Source organism: Triticum urartu, chromosome 3A, assembly GCF_056163025.1.
Source record: "Triticum urartu cultivar PI428250 chromosome 3A, HENAU_Tu73, whole genome shotgun sequence".
NCBI classification, from domain to species: domain Eukaryota; kingdom Viridiplantae; phylum Streptophyta; class Magnoliopsida; order Poales; family Poaceae; genus Triticum; species Triticum urartu.
This window is the reverse complement of record NC_141875.1, coordinates 595,566,715-595,586,964: the sequence shown is the minus strand read 5'-3', so window position 1 is coordinate 595,586,964 and position 20,250 is coordinate 595,566,715. Positions and strand designations below refer to the sequence as shown.

General features: G+C 44.6%; 2 protein-coding genes across 2 annotated transcripts; both read left to right on the top strand.

Moving 5' to 3' along the window:
• The first annotated feature begins 5,298 nt into the window (after positions 1-5,298).
• LOC147980696 (uncharacterized) lies at positions 5,299-8,744 on the top strand. Its single transcript, XM_087515717.1, has 4 exons — positions 5,299-7,845; positions 7,957-7,971; positions 8,136-8,500; positions 8,582-8,744. Exons 1-4 carry the CDS (start codon positions 5,299-5,301, stop codon positions 8,742-8,744), a joined length of 3,090 nt encoding a protein of 1,029 aa, XP_087371843.1.
• A 2,381-nt stretch (positions 8,745-11,125) lies between these two features.
• Positions 11,126-12,185, top strand: LOC147980695 (uncharacterized). The gene is made up of 3 exons (XM_087516940.1): positions 11,126-11,191; positions 11,285-11,567; positions 11,660-12,185. Exons 1-3 carry the CDS (start codon positions 11,129-11,131, stop codon positions 12,052-12,054), a joined length of 741 nt encoding a protein of 246 aa, XP_087373066.1. The 5' UTR covers positions 11,126-11,128; the 3' UTR covers positions 12,055-12,185.
• The last annotated feature ends 8,065 nt before the right edge of the window (positions 12,186-20,250 follow it).

Here is a 20,250-nt window from a genome sequence, read left to right as displayed (position 1 = left end):
GCATCGTCACCTCGTCCTTTGCCAGTGTTCGCTTAATCCGTAGTCCCTGTTTCAAGTTGCAAATATTAGCAACAGAACCAGTATCATATACCTAGGTGCTATTGCGGGCTCTAATAAGGTACACATCAATAACATGTATATCACATATACCTTTGTTCACCTTGCCATCCTTCTTATCCGCCAAATACTTGGGGCAGTTCCGCTTCCAGTGACCAGTCTGCTTGCAGTAGAAGCACTCAGTTTCAGGCTTAGGTCTAGACTTGGGTTTCTTCTCCTAAGCAGCAACTTGCTTGTTGTTCTTCTTGAAGTTCCCCTTCTTCTTCCCTTTGCCCTTTTTCTTGAAACTAGTGGTCTTGTTTACCATCAACACTTGATGCTCCTTCTTGATTTCTACCTCCGCAGCTTTTAGCATTGCGAAGAGCTCGGGAATTGTCTTATTCATCCCTTGCATATTATATTTCATCACGAAGCTCTTGTAGCTTGGTGGCAGTGATTGAAGAACTCTGTCAATGACACTATCAACCGGAAGATTAACTCCCAGCTGAGTCAAGTGATTATGGTACCCAGACATTCTGAGTATATGTTCACTGACAGAACTATTCTCCTCCATTTTGCAGCTGTAGAACTTATCAGAGAGTTCATATCTCTCAATCTGGGAATTTGCTTGAAATATTAACTTCAACTCCTGGAACATCTCATATGCTCCATGACGTTCAAAACGTCGTTGAAGTCCCGGTTCTAAGCCGTAAAGCATGGCACACTGAACTATCGAGTAGTCATCAGCTTTGCTCTGCCAGACGTTCTTAGTTTCGTCAGTTGCATCAGCAGCAGGCCTGGCACTCAGCGGTGCTTCCAGGATGTAATTCCTCTGTGCAGCAATGAGGATAATCCTCAAGTTACGGACCCAGTCCGTGTAATTGCTACCATCATCTTTCAACTTTGCTTTCTCAAGGAACGCATTAAAATTCAACAGAACAACAGCACGGGCCATCTATCTACAATCAACATAGACAAGCAAGATACTATCAGGTACTAAGTTCATGATAAATTTAAGTTCAATTAATTATATTACTTAAGAACTCCCACTTAGAAAGACATCCCTCTAATCCTCTAAGTGATCACGTGATCCAAATCAACTAAACCATAACCGATCATCACGTGAAATGGAGTAGCTTTCAATGGTGAACATCGCTATGTTGATCATATCTACTATATGATTCACGCTCGACCTTTCGGTCTCAGTGTTCTGAGGCCATATCTGCATATGCTAGGCTCGTCAAGTTTAACATGAGTATTCTGCGTGTGCAAAACTGGCTTGCACCCGTTGTACATGGACGTAGAGCTTATCACACCCGATCATCACGTGGTGTCTGGGCACGACGAACTTTGGCAACGGTGCATACTCAGGGAGAACACTTTTATCTCGAAATTTAGTGAGAGATCATCTTATAATGCTACCGTCAATCAAAGCAAGATACGATGCATAAAAGATAAACATCACATGCAACCAATATAAGTGATATGATATGGCCATCATCATCTTCTGCTTGTGATCTCCATCTCCAAAGCACCATCATGATCACCATCGTCACCGGCACGACACCTTGATCTCCATCGTAGCATCATTGTCGTCTCGCCAATCTTATGCTTCCACGACTATCGCTACCGCTTAGTGATAAAGTAAAGCATTATAGGGCGATTGCATTGCATACAATAAAGCGACAACCATATGGCTCCTGCCAGTTGCCGATAACTCGGTTACAAAACATGATCATCGCATACAATAAAATTTAGCAGCATGTCTTGACCATATCACATCACAACATGCCCTGCAAAAACAAGTTAGACGTCCTCTACTTTGTTGTTGCAAGTTTTACGTGGCTGCTATGGGCTTAGCAAGAACCGTTCTTACCTATGCATCAAAACCACAATGATAATTTGTCAAGTTGGTGTTGTTTTAACCTTCGCAAGGACCGGGCATAGCCACACTCGGTTCAACTAAAGTTGGAGAAACTGACACCCGCCAGCTACCTATGTGCAAAGCATGTCGGTTGAACCAGTCTCGCGTAAGCGTATGCGTAATGTCGGTCCAGGCCGCTTCATCCAACAATACCGCCGAACCAAAGTATGACATGCTGGTAAGCAATATGACTTATATCGCCCACAACTCACTTGTGTTCTACTCGTGCATATAACATCAACGCATAAAACTAGGCTCTGATACCATTGTTGGGGAACGTAGTAATTTCAAAAAAAATCCTACGCACACGCAAGATCATAGTGATGCATAGCAACGAGAGGGAAGAGTGTTGTCCATGTACCCTCGTAGACCGAAAGCAGAAGCGTTAGCACAACGCGGTTGATGTAGTCATACGTCTTCACGATCCGACCGATCAAGTACCGAACGTACGACACTCCGAGTTTAGCACACGTTCAGCCCAATGACGTCCCTCGAACTCCGATCCAGCCGAGTGTTGAGGGAGAGTTTCGTCAGCACGATGGCATGGTGACGATGTTGATGTTCTACCGACATAGGGCTTCGCCTAAGCACCGCTACAGTATTATCAAGGTGGACTATGGTGGAGGGGGGCACTGCACATGGCTAAGAGATCAATGATCAATTCTTGTGTCCCTGGGGTGCCCCTGCCCCCGTATATAAAGGAGCAAGGCGGGGTGCGGCCGGCCACCCCTCCTTTTTCCTAGTTGGATTAGGACTTAGGGGGAAGGAGTGGAGGAGAAGGAAGGAAGGGGGAGCGCCGCCCCTATCTCCTTGTCCTATTCGGACTAAGGGGGAGGGGCATGCGGCCAGCCCTTGCCTCCTCTCCTCTCTTCCACCTAGGCCCACTAAGGCCCATTTGATTCCCGGGGGGTTCCGGTAACCTCCCGGTACTCCGGTAAAATCCTAATTTCACCCGGAACACTTCCGATATCCAAACATAGGCTTCCAATATATCAATATTCATGTCTCAATCATTTTGAGACTCCTCGTCATGTCCGTGATCACATCCGGGACTCTGAACAACCTTCGGTACATCAAAACATATAAACTCATAATATAATTGTCATCGTAACGTTAAGCGTGCGGACCCTACGGGTTCGAGAACTATGTAGACATGACCGAGACACGTCTCCGGTCAATAACCAATAGCGGAACCTGGATGCTCATATTGGCTCCTACATATTCTACGAAGATCTTTATCGGTCAGACCGCATAACAACATATGTTGTTCCCTTTGTCATCGGTATGTTACTTGCCCGAGATTCGATCGTCGGTATCTCAATACCTAGTTCAATCTCGTTACCAGCAAGTATCTTTACTCGTTCCGTAATACATCATCCCACAACTAACTCATTAGTTGCAATGCTTGCAAGGCTTAAGTGATGTGCATTACCGAGAGGGCCCAGAGATACCTCTCCGACAATCGGAGTGACAAATCCTAATCTCGAAATACGCCAACCCAAAAAGTACCTTTGGAGACACCTGTAGAGCACCTTTATAATCACCCAGTTACGTTGTGACGTTTGGTAGCACACAAAGTGTTCCTCCAGTAAACGGGAGTTGCATAATCTCATAGTCATAGGAACATGTATAAGTCATGAAGAAAGCAATCGCAACATACTAAACGATCGTGTGCTAAGCTAATGGAATGGGTCATGTCAATCACATCATTCTCCTAATGATGTGATCCCGTTAATCAAATGACAACCCATGTCAATGGCTGGGAAACTTAACCATCTTTGATCAACGAGCTAGTCAAGTAGAGGCATACTAGTGACACTCTGTTTGTCTATGTATTCACACATGTATTATGTTTCCGGCTAATACAATTCTAGCATGAATAATAAACATTTATCATGATATAAGGAAATAAATAATAACTTTATTATTGCCTCTAGGGCATATTTCCTTCACAGGTGGCATCGAATAGAGAAACACTTAGCATTTTTCTAGGTCTTCTGTCCAGGTGGCGGCGGGCGTTTTTCTAGGTCTTCCGGCCAGGTGGTGGCGGGCGACGACGGGCGCAGGGGCGGGGCATGGGCCGGCAGCGGAAGCAACCGGCAGGGGCGGGGGCGGTGACCGGCGGTGGTGTTGCCGGGGCCGCTCGCCTCGACCATAACAGGAACGGCGATCTCGCAGCTCGCCTCTCCCATGACATGAACGGCGACCTCGCCGCTTGCCTCGCCCACGCATGGGGGACTCGCCGCCACCGAGCATGGGGGAGTCATCGGCGCCGCAAGCAGACCTCGCCCACTATGCACCCCTCTCCTTCCCCCTCTCCTCTCCCCCACGCCTCAGATTTTCCTGTGTTGCGCCTGCTCATGAACACTAGCCTGTGTTGCTCCTGCTGCTGAGGGGCAGCGGAGAAAGAGAGAGGTAATTTGAGTTTTATTATCTTACTAGCTGAGGGGCAGGGGATGAACACACCTCCCAGTATGCACCCCTCTCCTCTCATGCTGATCTTGTTACAACACTAGCTGAGGGGCAGGGGAGAACTTTGTTTGATCCTAGGAAATGTTTGTGTGGAGAACTAATAGGACTTAATTTGTCTGATATGATCATAGGTATGTAGAGAACTTTGGACTGTCTAGAACTTTGAACTTTGCTCCTAAACTGAATTTGTCTGATCTAAATTTTTGAGCAATGGGCAATGTAACTAGTTTTGTGGATGTCATAATGTGTGTGTGTATGGTTGTATGAATAATCAATCTGCACCTCTGAAGTTCCAGCCTAAGGTTTATGTAGATTTGATGTAAACTTGGAAAATATGAAGGGAGTTGATGTAGATTTGATGTTACACCTCTGAAATTTCAGCCTCAAATCTGTTAAAGAACATCAGTATTGATGTAGACTTGATGGAAACTAGGAAAAATCTCATTGATGTAGATTTTATGCAATCTTGGAAATGTCATTCATGTAAATTTACAGTGCTGTTATTGTTGGTGGTTTGACCACAATAGTTCTTTGTGGCAGCATATGTTGTTATTGTTGGTGGTTTAACCACAGTAGTTCTTTGTAAACCACCTTTGTTTTTTTGTGAACCAGCAGGTTTTTGTTAGCTTTTCTTCTCTCCCATGTGAAATCTATAATTCCTATGAACTGCTTTTTATTGCTCCCATGTGAAATCACTAAACCATGTGAACTGGACTAAAGTAGTGAGAAATTAGAAATAGCTGAATGTTGTGGTTAGGGAGTTAGCATATAAAGTTGGGTGCCATTACTTCCATCCATTTTCATTAATTAATGTTGATGCACTTAGATTGATTTGCTAAGTTGCAACAATTTGTTGTCTTTGGCAGATGGACAGGAGCTGGATTAGTAAAGGAGTTAGAAAGTTTTCGAAAGAACATATGAAAGGAGTTGATGATTTCATGGCATTTGTTCGAGCAAATTTTGCCAACGATGCTCACATTCTTTGCCCATGCTGCGAATGCCTCAACCGTTCAAGAATGGCTCAAGGAAGAGTGGAAGATCATCTGCTTCTTAATGGGATGTCCAGCACATATGATAGGTGGATATATCATGGAGAAACTTTAGACAGACAACCTCAACATTTTGAAGCTGATACAGAGGCCCCTCATATCATGGGTGGTAGTGATGCTGGCATTGATTTCATGGAAAAGGTTTTGCGAGATAATGCTGGTTTGGAGGAAGAGGATGGGCATGAAGATGATAGGATTCCTGACCTATTGAAGGATTTGTATGATGCTGAAGATCATGCTGATGGACAGAAGTCATTGTTTGCTGAGGTGTTAGAGGAGGCGAAGCGCGCAGCTCATGAAGGGGGTAAATTTTCAAGATTTACCTTCACCGTGAAGTTACTCCACATCAAGTCTTTCTACCTGATTAGCAATGCTGCATTCAACGCAATACTCCGCCTTTTGAGATTGCAATTCCCTGATAGTTGTGTTCCCAGATCATATGATGAAGCATTGAGCATAATCCGCAGGCTGGGGTTAGGTTATGTGTCAATACATGTGTGCCCAAATAACTGTGTCTTGTTTCGGAAGTATTTAGCAAAGCATGACAACTGTCCAAAATGCAATGCCTCTAGGTGGAAAGATGTTTATGGGAAGAAGTCAATACCGGAGAAGGTACTGAGGCACTTTCCGTTGATACCAAGGCTGCAGCGGATGTTCATCTCGAAGAAATCATCGCGTGAGGTACAGTGGCACAAGCTGAAGCGGCAACCTGTGGACAATGAGCTGAGCCATCCAGCGGACGGAGAGGCATGGAAAGAGTTTGACCGTATACATTTAGATTTTGCTGCAGATCCAAGGAACGTAAAACTTGGCATTGCCACAGATGGGTTTAATCCGTTTGGGAACATGAGCACGTCTTATAGCATGTGGCCAGTTTTTGTGGTGCCGTACAACCTGCCACCATGGGCATGCATGGATCAGTCCAACTTCATGATGTCATTGCTTATCCCGGGTCCAGAGTCTCCAGGAAAGGATTTTGATGTCTTTATGGAGCCCCTCGTAGAAGAACTGCTCCAGCTCTGGACTGGTGTACCTACATACGATGCCTTGAGTCCGGAAGAAAAGTTCAATCTACGTGCTGCAATCATATGGTCCTTCCATGATTTCCCGGCTCTGCACACTCTGTCTGGGAGGATCACAGCGGGTTATAAGGCATGTGCCCATTGTGACAAAGACCCTTGCTCAAAGAGAATAAGGAGCAAGATCTGCTATATTGGGCACCGCCGCTTTCTTCCCCGAAACCATCGCTGGCGAAGAAGCAAAGATTTTAATGGTGAGAATGAAACCCATGACAAGCCAGCTGAATTCACTAAAGAAGAGCTGGAGCAGCAACTTGAAAAGGTGAAAGATGTGAGACCAGGAAAGCTTGCGAAGAAAAGAAAGCGTGAGGAAGGTCAATGTTGGGACCGGAGGTCTTGTTTCTGGGACCTGCCATACTGGGCTGATCTGAAATTAAGGCATAATCTCGATGTAATGCACATTGAGAAAAACATATGCGAGAATCTGCTAGGGATGTTTCTGAACATTGAAGGGAAGACAAAGGACACGGTTAGTTCTAGGATTGATTTGGAGGACATGGGCATAAGAGAAGATTTGCATCTACAGCACAATGAAGATGAAGATTCATTTGAAATGCCACGAGCATGGTATACAATGAGTAAAGAACAAAAGCTTGCATTCTGTGAATTCCTAAGAGCGGTGAAATTTCCAGATGGTTATGCTGCTAACCTAGCAAAGTGTGTTACTTCTGATGGATTCAAGCTTTCAGTACTGAAAACCCATGATTGTCACATCCTTCTCCAAAGGATTTTACCAGCGGTCCTCCGAGGAATCATGGACAAGGATATATATGAAGCGGTTGTTGAGCTGGGAAATTTCTTTAGAGAACTGTGCTACAAAACACTCAAGTTAACTGTCCTAGAAAGACTTGAAAAAGAAATCCCAATTATTCTTTGCAAGCTCGAGAAGATTTTCCCTCCAGCTTTCTTCACCGTGATGGTCCATTTGGCGGTGCACTTACCAAAAGAGGCAATGCTTAGAGGCCCTGTGCAATACGGTTGGATGTACCCAATCGAAAGAAGGCTGCTTACCTGTAAGCGTTATGTGCGAAACACGGCAAGACCTGAAGGTTCTATTGCTGAAGCATATGTCGTTGACGAGTGCTTGACTTTTTGCTATAGATACTTTGGCGATGTGGAAACAAGATGGAACCGGCCGGGAAGAAATAGAGAGCGGTCTGATTCGCAAAGTGGTGATGTCTCTGTTTTCAACCATGGTGTGAACTTTCTTGGAGCCTCACAATACTTGGAGGCTGGTGATGAGTATGACAAGATGGTTTGGTATGTGCTCAGCAATTGCGCCGAGGTTCTACCATATATCGAGTACGTTATATCTTGTGCACTCATTATATATATTTTTTTGCTTGGGTTGGCACCAGCCTAATGTTTTAATTCACATGTTTTGTTTGCATTGCAGGAAATGCAAGGAAGAGTTAAATTAGGAAGAAAGCAAGATCAATGTTGATAAAAGGGTTGCCAAGGGGTTTGCTAATTGGTTTAAGAATCATGTGAGATTTTTAGCCACATGTTTGAAGTTTTCTGTGTTATTCGCCAATTGTTAAATACCATTGTTTGCTAAATGGTTTATTTGTGCAGATTGGAAAGTTGCATGAGGAGAAGAAGGTCAGTGATGATCTATTTGCTTTGGCATACTTACCGGATAAGCGACTGAGAGTGTATTCAGCATGCATTGCTGACGGTGTCCGGTACCACACCGTTGACCGCGAGGAAAAAAGGAAGACACAGAATAGTGGAATCGTCACTGAGGGGTCACATGATCGTGAGATCATTGACTTCTATGGTCAGTTGAGAAGCATCATAGAGTTGCAGTACAACTCTAGTGGAGGCATCCATAGCTCGGTTGTCTTATTTCACTGTGACTGGTTTGAGCTTGGTAGCAAGAAGAAGAGAGACTCTTTTGTCAAATATGATGGCCACTTCAAAATCATCAACACTGCAAGGTGCTGGTATAAGAGTGATCCCTTTATTCTAACAACACAAGCAACAATGGTGTTTTATCTGCCAGACACTCTTTTGCACAGAAAATGGCGAGTTGTGCAAAACTTTGAGCACGGACACTTGTGGAGTGTGACTGAAACTGAAGTGGAAAAGGGCCCCGGTGATGGTGGACCAACATACCAAGATGATGACTCTACGGAAGTTCCGTTGCAAGCTGATGATGACTCTATGGAAGTTCCGGTGTAAAGCAGAGTGCGAAGGGACCGGGAACGTGTGATCGTTGATGCTGCAACAGTTGAAGGCATCAAGAAAAGAAGAAAGGTTGTAGCGGATGGACATGAGAGCGAGGATTAGGAAAACAGGACTCATCATACTATGCTGCAATATTGTAGTGATGATGAGGAAAACAGGAGTGGGCATAGAGTTCCTTGTTTTCGTATCGACGACGATGAGTAGCGAAGGTAAATTTGGTCTCCTTGGTGATCTAATGCTATTTAATCTCCTTGGTAGTTGTTGTTGATGTGATCCTGATGTAGTTTTTGTAGTACAAATCTCTCCAGGTACCAAAATGCATGAGACAGATGATGGTTGAAGATACAATGCAAAATGATGTAGTTTTGGTGATGGAAGATACAATGCAAAATGAAGATGCAAAATGATGAACTGAAGATGTTGTTTTTAGAGCTGTTTTTCTTAGTTTTGGTGATCATGTAGTTTTGGTTGTGATGTAAAAGATTGCAAAATGATGTTGTTTTTGGACTGAAGATGTTTTTTGAACTGAAGATGTTGTTTTTGGTGAACTGAAGATGTTGTTTTTGGTGAACTGGAGATGTTTTCAGAGTTGTTTTAACTGAATTTTGCACTACATGGGCACGCTCCATCAGACAACCGTTTCATTGTGAGCAAAAAAATATGCGCGAGTGGGGACTCGAACCCATGATCGTGCCCTCGTTTCACTATGTTTCTACCACTGGGCTAGAAAGAGGCTACTAGTCTTCTCCACTATGCCATCTCTTTTAAAATCATCAAACTAGTCAAGTATCAAACACACATCTCGCTCACAAGTGGGCTACTCGACCCACTCACTGACAAGTGGGCCATTTTGCTACTCTACCCAAGCTACCAAAATATATGTGCACGGCCAAAAAATATGCGCGAGCGGGGGCTCGAACCCGCGACCTGGCGCTTATTTCGCTGTGTTTCTACCACTGGACTAGGAAGAGGCTGTTGGTTTTGTAATCTATGCCCACCCTTTTCAACATATCAAATCTGTCACATAGCAAACACAGAACTCGCTGACAAGTGGACCCACTCCTCCTCTCCACTCGAACCGCTCCTCCTCTCCATTCTCCACTCGACCCACTCCTCCTCTCTGCCGCATCCCCTTCTCCTCCATCCACGGCGACGGCCTCCCACCGCCGCCGACTCCTCCGTCGCCAACTCCTTCCTCTCTCTCCTGAGGTATGAATCCTTCCTCTCTCTCTCTCCTTCCTCTTAACTTAGTTTTTTGCTACTGGTTAGATTAGGGTTCTTGCCGCCGCCTAGATTGGATTAGATTAGATAGGGATTGGATTAGATTAGGGTTTGATTTGGTTAGGGTTTGACTCGGACTGCATTCGATTAGATTAGGGTTGGATTAGATTAGGGTTTGATTAGTGGGATATGAATCAAGACCAATACTCATGCGTGGCGACTGTTGCTGCTCACGCGCTCATGCGCGTCCTTGCTGCTACCAATGCTCGCTCGTGCCCGTACTCCGCAACAGCCGTGGCTTTGTCTTTTTGTTCCGTTAGTTTCCTCTCTAGCTAGCCAAAATCACTCTGAAGCTGTGAACCAAATGCGTGTGTTCTGAATCTTCTGAACTGAATGCTTGAAAGATAGTTTTGTCCTTCTGAAAAGATTTGCTTGCCTTTCATTGCTTTAATTGGTTATTCCTCAGTTATAGTGCTTGATGGATTTGATAATTTGATAGCAGAGCATTGCTGGTTGTCATATTTATGTTCTAAAATTTGTCTGCAAATCTGCGCATCCACTGCTTTGTTGGGCTGAACATTAGAACTCAAAATTCAAAACATATGCCATCACTTTGCGTAGAGTAGCAAAACTGAAAGTATATATACTGTACTGTACTTTCAGTAATATAGATGCCAATCTCATTACCTTTTCAGTTAGGGGGTAGTAAGGATTCAATTTGGTACAAATCTCATTTATAGTAGATTTATAGTTTAGATATGTTTATGCCAATGTTTAGATATGGATGGGTATAGATAGGGATATTTTCTGTCATTTATGCCAATGTTCAGATATGTTCATTTATAGATATGGAACAATGTCCTATCTTGTTTATAGCTATGTCTAGTTTATAGATGTGTCTTGTTTATAGCTTTTGGTCCATTTATAGGAGATATGGTTCTAGCTGTGTTCTGGTCCATTTATAGTAGATTTTAGTGTTGTTGCTGTTGGTGGTCACCTGATGATGTTGTTGTTGTTGTTATTCTTCTTGTGGTTACCTGATGGGTGTTGTTGATGTTGATGGGTGCACATGATGTTGATGTTGATGGGTGCACATGATGTTGTTATTCTTGTTGTGGTTACCTGATGGGTGCTGTTGATGTTTTCAGAGAAGTGAGATGGCTGGCTTGGAAGGTTTCGAGTTCTTCGAGATCGTAATTGAGAAATCTTGCAGTAGGAAGGTATATTTATCATCACTCATCTCTTTAATTATCATCACTCTGCTATCTAGTGCTTGATTGGCACAATTAACCACTGCTTGACCCTAGCTGCAGAGGCTGCCTGACAAGTTTGCGAAGATGCTCGCTGGCCGTGAGCCCCACAAAGTGAAGATGTGGGAGGCCGGCAGCGGGCTTCGCAGGCTGTGGGACGTGTTGGTGGTGTTCGATGGTGAAGGCCACATGTACCTAGGGCCCGGCTGGGAGCAGTTCGCCCGTGCCCATGAGCTACATCTCGGGCACTTCCTTGTCTTCCGCTACGACGGCGACGCCATGTTCACCGTGAAGATATTCGACAACACCATGTGCCGCATGTACTACCAGCACGAAGATGATGCTAGTAAGCTCTCTGCCTCTCTTTTTCTTGTCCTTTTGGCTTCCTCTATCTGCACGACGACAACACCATGTTCACACTTTGTTGCATTTGGCTAGGCAATGGGAGCAGCAGCGGGGATGACAAGGAGCAGAGCAGGGATGACGAGGAGCAGAGCGGGGATGACGAGGAGCAGCCTATTCTGGCTGACGACGACCCTGCTATGGTGGTGGCGGATGACGGCCTTGCTATGGTGGTGGCTGACGACGCCCCTGCTATGGTGGTGGCGGACGATGGCCCTGCTATGTTGGTGGCTGACGACGACCTCGCGATTGTGGTGCCTAATGATGACCTCGCAATGGTGGTGCCTGATAATGACCTTGTGATGGTGGTGGCGCCTGCAACCCCACAGCTTGGCGACAGGACCATGCCAATTGTGGTAGAGGAGTACATCCGCGTTGGGATTCGCCACTCTGAGCGCATCAAGTTGATTAAGGAGAAGGAGGAGGAGTGAAGATGTTAAGAAATGAAGTGGCAATGTTAAGCATGTTAGGTTTAAGCTTGTTAGTGTAATCTGAACATGTCAATTTTAAGTATGTCAGGTTTAATTTTGTGCATGCTCATGGATACTGTATGACAGTGACATCTAAACATGTCAATTTCTTAATTATGAATATTCAGTTTGGTAATTGATGGGAACTGAAATTTTTTATGCATGCTCATGGATGAAACAGTATAAGTTTTATATTTTGAATGCTAAAAACATGACTCAAACCCTAGCCACGGACGACCGCCGCGACGAAATCGGCCAGTTTTTGAAAACACCGTAAAAATGAAATCGACCTACCATGAACGAAGATGCATTGCTTTCAAGCCAAACTAGCAATGATATGGCCGCATCCATTGAATAGTTTTAGATAATATGCCCAAATTTGGCGCATGCCTCCGTCTTGTGATGGCAAACAATGTTGCCAATGCGAGGTTCCAACTTGTTTAACAAAAAACCGTTTTTCATTTTTTTTAATGTTGAAGACATGCGTTTTTCGTGAAGCAGCTACAAGGAGGGTCACCCCAAACGGCGCCATTCCATGTCTATCTCAAAGTAGACCCTGTTTTACATTCGGTCGCCAAAAAGCATGCATTTCTGACCCTTGTAGCTACTCCCGGCCATTCAGACCACCTTTGGCCGATTCAGCTGGAACCGGCTGGAATTTGAACTACGGGTCCTCCATAGCTTGCCCGTTATTTTTGCCAAAAATCATTTTTAGCTTCACAGGTAGGCATTTCATCAAAGAATCGATAACAGATTGGCACGACTCAAACCCTAGCCACGGACGGCCGCCGCGACGAAATCGGCCGGTTTTTGAAAACATCGTAAAAAAATTCAAAAAAATCAAAAAAATGGGAGACCTCCACGTCACATCATCAAATGTGGCCTACTAACTAGCAAAAATACTAAACTTGCAATACCGGTGTTTTCTTGAAAAAGTGTTCTCAAAAACAACCTACCATGAACGAAGATTCATGGCTTTCAAGGCAAACTAGCAATGATATGGCCGCATCCGTTGAATAGTTTTTGATAATATGCCCAAATTTGGCGCATGCCTCCGTCTTGTGATGGCAAACAATGTTGCCAATGCGAGGTTCCAACTTGTTTAACAAAAAAAACGTTTTTCATTTTTTAATACTGAAGACATGCGTTTTTCATGAAGCAGCTACAAGGAGGGTCACCCCAAACGGCGCCATTCCATGTCTATCTCAAAGTAGACCCTGTTTTACGGATGGTCGCCAAAAAGCATGCATTTCCGACCCTCATAGCTACTCCCGGCCATTCAGACCACCTTCGGCCGATTCAGCTGGAACCGGCTGGAATTTGAACTGCGGGTCCTCCATAGCTTGCCCATTATTTTTGCCAAAAATCATTTTTAGCTTCACAGGTCGGCATTTCATCAAAGAATTGACAACAGATTGGCACGGCTCAAACCCTAGCCACGGACGGCCACCGCGACAAAATCGACCGGTTTTTGAAAACATCATAAAAAATTCAAAAAAAATCAAAAAAATGGGAGACCTCCGTGTCACATCATCAAATGTGGCCTACCAACTAGAAAAAATACTAAACTTTCAATACCAGTGTTTTCTTGAGCTATTCGGTATGATTTTAACCATGATTTCCACAAAGTTTACAAAAAAACCTGATTTTTTCTGCCTCCAAACCTCTAAAAACTGGTGAAAATTTCCCTCCCACCCCACCAAAATTTCCCTCCTAGCACCAAATTTTCCCTCCCACCCCACCAAAATTTCCCACCACTTCTCTCCCACTACCAGGCGGGTCCCACCACTCCCTCTCCCACTAACACGCGGGATCCCCTCCCATCCCCTCCCAAAATTTCCCCATTCCACTCCCCTCCCAAAATTTCCCCATTCCCCTCCCCTGCTCCCCGACGAACCCTAGCTTCTCCCTCCCCTGCTCCCCGCTGCCCCGTCGATGACCACTCCCTCCCCTGCTCTGCGCCGCCCCGCCGCCCGTCCTGTACTCCGCCTCTCCCGACGAATCCCCACAACCCTAGCCACCCCACAACCCTAGCCATCCCTCCCCTGCTCCGTGCCGCCCCTCCCCTGCTCCGCGCCGCCCCGCCGCCCCTCCCCTACTCCGCGCCTCCCCGACGATGAATCCCCCCTCCCCTCTCCCCTCCACGACAGCGTCTACGTCGACGACATCTACGGCTACATCGACCGCCCTGGCTACGACTACGTCGACGACGGTGGCTACATCGACGACGGTGACTACATCATCTACATCATCGACGATCGACGACGGCAGGTACGTTGCTCTCCTCGATCCATCTCCCCTCGATGTTTAGATCTTCTAGGGTTCGGTAGATCCCCCTCATGGGTTCTTCTAGGGTTCATGGGGATGGATCGACGCGGGTTAGGGTTAGGATTCATGGGGTTAGGGTTAGGGTATACGTTGCTCTCTGGTTCATGGGGTAGGATCGATGGGGATTCATGGGGATGATATCCCTCTGGTTCATGGGGTTCATGGGGTTAGGGTTCATTGGTTTCATGGGGGTCTGAGTGCATGTTCTAAATTGCCTTCCTATGCATGATTTCAATTGTTGTTAAGAGTATGTGCATGTTCTCAGGGGTTAGCCTACACAAAGCCACTTACTTGCAATTGTTGTTGGTCTATATGGGTTGATATAGCAAATCATGCATGCCTATGAGAATGTCCATAATTCTTTTTTATGTTCCATTCTGATGAGAATGTGCTACTGCACATTGATTATGATGAGTAATCTGATTTTGTATGGGTTTGGATTCATGGGGTTAGGGTTTTGTGGGGAGGTGGTTCTTTATTCTAGATTTTGTATGCTCTATTTGATTGTGCATCCCTGTCAATGACTCTGACATGGCCTGTGGCTTGATATTATTCTAGATTGTTGCTTGATGTTTTGCGTTGTCATGTGGATGCCCTGTGGCAGCTCATCCATGGCCTTGTTTGTCCTGTAGGTCATTGATCAGCATCAGGAGGAGGAGCTCAAGCATGGCTACCACGACGCACCACCACAAAAGCAGGTTATTGTCCATCTCCATCTCCCTCTCCCTCTGCTGCCAATCCTGTTATTTGTTCTTGAATAGTTGTTGTTCCTATGCTATCTAGGGCTTGTAGGTTCCCATTCATGTTTGTTTTCTATCCTGTGAGCTCCTGCCATGCTTTGGTTTACATATGGATGATCTAGTTCCATAGCTATGTTCCTAGTTTGCTAAATTGGTCAATGGCAGTGCTGATCTCTCATTGCTTCCTATGGGACTCTGTTGTTCACATAGAAAGCTTCCTGCTCACTTCACTACTAGAGTAGTTAATGTAGGTGTGATATATGCTCTCTGGGTTGGTCTAGTTAATTCATGGTGTTCATTACTAAATGATTAAGTCCATCTGCCATTTCTCTGAGCTTTATTCTATTGATTGTCTGGCTGTGTTAGTTTGTTACTTTGTGCCACTTTTATGTAATGACACCAATTAACTTAGTTGAGTTATGTACATTGCTACCCCCTACTTTATGTAGTCAAGATTTTAAGGCATGCTTCATATCCTTCCTGTGTACATGCATGCTTGTTTAGTGTAATTATATGGTTGCTTAATTAATTTAACTACATCACTATATTGTTGATCCAGCAAGTTTGCTTCACATGTATTATTACCGATGCATTGCTACACCTGTGTGTGCATGTTGGTTCATGTGCTTTCCTTTATTGATACAAGTGCATCATTCTACTTTGTCCCTGTTATATCTCATTCTTGTTTATTTTATTTTGCAAGCTATTATAGAAACGTTCCAACCACCTCAAGATCATCCATGGCAAGGAGGACAAGGTCAAACATGAGGCCAACCGTTGGTATGCAACTTGCTCCTTGTGGTTATACTATCAGTTTCATAAAATATGTGTCTTAATATGCTAAGTGAAATGTATTGCTACAATCTGAATAAGCTGGCTTAATTGTGCCTGTGTGCTGTTAGTCTTCCTTACCTGAATAACTAGGATTAAATGGTAATAAAACATCATAAGATATGTTTGGTTGTCTGTCCATGCATTCCAAACATTCACCTAATAGTTACGTTTCCTTTATCATGCAAAGAGGGACCTCTCACCGAGTACGAGAAGGTTAGGGCTAGAAATATCATGAGGAACAATCGGATGTTCCAGTCCCTTGGCATCGGTGCAATCGCGTCGATGATTAGGAAAACAAATGGTGTACAAGAAGGTAGAAATGATGAGGTTCAAGAAGGTAGTGGAGTTATCAATGATGACCCAGAGTACAATCCTAAGGAGGATGAAGTTATTGATGGAAAGGAAGTGGATGATGTTGTAGTGAACAAGACTGTTAAGGTGCAAAACCTATCTTGCTTGGAGGGTTGGGGTTTATGCTATGTGTTTCCTTGTGCTCACATATTTCTCCCTCTGGTTCTAATGCTTTTTTCTGTGCTGTTTATACGAGGCACTGAAGGAATCTAGGACGAAGAGGTCTGGTGTTAAGAAGACAGTCAGCAAGAAGAAGAAGAGCTCAGAAACATCTACTGCAATGCCTCCAGGAAGGGTGATGGCCCCAGCTCCAGGACAAAAAAAGAGGATCCTGGAACCTGATGAACCTGCCCATGATAGAGTCACAAGGCAGAAAGCAAAGATGGCGACTGCGATGGACCATCAGGAAAGTCTGTTGCGCATGGACTCTGAGACCTCGGTGCAAATGGGTGATGAGTTGCCGCCCATGGATGAAGGAACCACTCTCAGCATGGATGGAAGTGGCACTGTCTGCCTAGATGAAGGAGGAACTATCTGCATTGATGAAGCAGGCACTATCCACACAGACCTCAGCCCTGTTGCACCTTGTATTGACAGGAATGCTGTCATCAATGAAGAAGAACAGCAGCTTGTGCTCCAATCAGGCAAGTTGACCTTTGCAATGCTATCTTTTACTAGTGCATTTTCCAAATGGAATGATCATGTATGCTTTTGTCGATTCCTGCATTTGTCGATTTCTATTCTAATTTATGAGTTCAATTTCATTTTCAGATGCAATGACTACCAATACTAGACTTAGAAAGGGCAAAGGGCTAGAGAGAATCACCAAGTCGCTTGGTAGCAAGGTGCCTATCCAAATTGCCGAAGGGATGAAGCGTCCAGAGAAGCCTCTGCATGCAGCAAAGCTTGCTTCTGAGTGTGGACTCGTTGCAAGAAGCCATCTTCCGGTTCTTCCTCACTTCAAGCTATACAAAAAATGCTAGTCTATTGGAGAACTACATTGGGAAAGTTGTTGTAAGCTACTTGTTTCATAGTTAATGTGCTATCTATTTTCTGTTACACCTATGCATGATCACTAATATTGTTCCTACCTTGTTTGCTGTCTTGGTAGGAAACTTTTGAGATGAACACGGACTCGGAGACCATCAAGACCGCGTGCAAAGATATTCTGCAGAAATATTCAAAGAATAGACGCCATCAGATCAAGAAGAAGTATTTTGACACCGTAGCCGCAAACAAAGTCAGCATCAAGTCTCCGGTGCCAGATCTGACGAACGGTGAATGGCAAGCTCTGGTGGAGATGTGGTCTACCCCACGACACAAGGTTTGTCTCTACTTTGTTTGATGCTTTATGTTCTGCACATGATATGCTAGTGCTAGATCATGCTAACAGTATGCTTTTTTGTAGGAAACCTGTGTGTCAAACAAGATGAATCGATAAAAAGTCGTGTACAATCAGAGAACTGGTTCCAGGCACTACACAGCACACATTTTTGCCACTGTGAGAACTTTTCTCTAGAGACCTTACCGTTTGATCCTCCTTGAATAACATTTCTGATTCTTGCTGAATAACATTTGGATTTTTGTTGAAAAACATTTCAGAAAGAAGAGCGTAAGGGTGAGGAGCTGTCTGCGATTGACTTGTTTAAGGCCACCCACAATAGCAAGAAGCACGGGTTTTCGGAGCCAGTCAAGACTGCTATAGTAAGTCACTCCATGCTTTGTCCATGCCCTGTTTGATTCACAGCCAGCTTTGATGATGTTTAATGTTGTTTGATGCTTTGATGATTTGATGTTGTTTGATTCGGAGCCAGTCAAGAACACACGCTATGTTCCATGCTTTGATGTTGTTTGATAGTTCAACAAAGATATCAGAACTTGCTGTAGCTATTTGTTGCATTTTTTATGATATGATGAAATTTGATCTGAATGTTAGTTTGATGATCGGCTCACTCGGGAAGGCATCTTATATAGAACCACCATTCTAGGCTTAATGAAGCGATCATATTGTTCCAATTGCATGTCTCCAGGTCACATAAGTTACTAGTCAAATAATGTTGTCAAGTTACTAGTCATCATCTTCTTCTGTTTGAGTTTGGGTAAAATAATGTATAGATTTTGTGTGCTTGGTTTGGTTTGGAAAATGTGAAATAGATCTCCCACTAATGCCTATCATTTTCCTCCATATGCTAGCTTGAGATAGAAAAAATGAAGGATGTGTCGGTACCAGAAGGTGAAGAGCCAAAGTCTGCTGCTCAAATTGTTGAAGAAGTGCTCAAGACCGAAGTCAAGGAAAGCACATTCCTCAGGAATGTTGGGCTCCAGTCATCTAGGAACAACTCTGGCAAAGCAACTGCTGAAGTGGCTGCTCATGTTCCTGATCTTGAGCAGAAGCTGGAGAGGTCGGAGCTTCAAGCTGAAGTGATGCAAGAAGAATTGGCGGCAATCAAGATGAAGGCGGAAGAAGCTGAAGCTGCACGTGGCAAGGAACTTGAGCTGTTGCGCAAGAAGTCTCAAGAGCAAGAAGAGAAGTTAGCCCACTTGATGGCTCTCTTTGGAGCTAAGGTAGTTTGATGGCTATGCAGTTTGTCTTTGAACCTGTGATCTGATGCAGTTTGTCGTAGTTTGAAGGCTGGGAAGTTATGTCGTAGTAGGTCGTGAACTTATGCAGTTTGTTGCATTTTGCACTTTGCAAGTGAACCTGGGAGCACTTGTGAACCTGGGATCTTGTGAACCTGGGAGCACTTGTTGTTGAACCAGTGAACTTGTGATGGCTCATTTTGGAACCAGTGAACTTGTGATGGCTCATTTTGGATGCTCTATGTAGTTATGCATTTTCTGAATTATTTGAGTTTTGTTTGGATCACAGAATATTATTTGGGTTAATTGGGCTCTAAATTGAGTTGGACTGCAAAAAGGCCGAGGCCCAAACAAGAATTTGACTAAAAAGGCTTGGGCCTAAAAAAGAGTTGACTGTAAAAAAAGTTGGTAAAAGGCTGCATCCAATAAAATAAAAAGGCCAAGGCCCAAATTAGAACTAGACTAAAAAGGATGTGGCCCAAAACAATAGTGGACTTTTAAAAAAATCATCAGAAAAAGGCTCCATTCCCAGAAAATAAAAGGCCAAATTATTGTGCCAGGCCCATGCAGATGAGCAAAACAAAGAGAAAAAAATAAATGTGTTGAATTATTGGGCTTGGCCCATGTAGACGGCCGAAATGGACCAGGCTGATTCTATTTTATGACCTTTTCATTTGGTCGTAATTCTGCCACATCAGCTTGCCACGGTGGATCTGATGTGGTGTGGGCGGATTGCTAGTGACCAAAATAATTGGTCATTAAATCTACGACCTTCTTTTTGGTCATAAATGTCTACGACCATTCCAAAAGAAAGGTCGTTAATTCTAGTTTACGACGACCAGCTTTTGACCATCTATTTTTGGTCACAAAAAGGTCACAAAAGGAAAATTATGACCATTCAGTGACCAATAGTGGTGGTCATAAGTTGACATATGTCTTGTAGTGTCCGCGCACACCCAGCCGAACCGTCGACTGGCTGGAGGTGGCGGCCAGCCACCTTGAGGCGTGGAAGGGATCCTCGGCCCGGGCCGGAGCACGTCGGGCCTTGGAGTTCGTCAAGGCGTGGTACCCTACGCTAAATCTAGCCCAGATGACCATGTTTCGATAGGAAGCCCAGGAGGAGCTGGTGGCAGTGGAGGGTGATCTTGTCAAGCGGGCGGCGGCAATCGCCGAGTACACCAACACCAACATCTTCATCCCGGAACTGGCTGAGAACGGTGCCGAGGCGCCACCAGAGTGGTTCGGGCTGAACCTGGAGGATGGCGAGGACTCGGACGAGGTGATCTACTCCAGCGACGCGGGAGAAGACGAAGAGGAGGAGGAA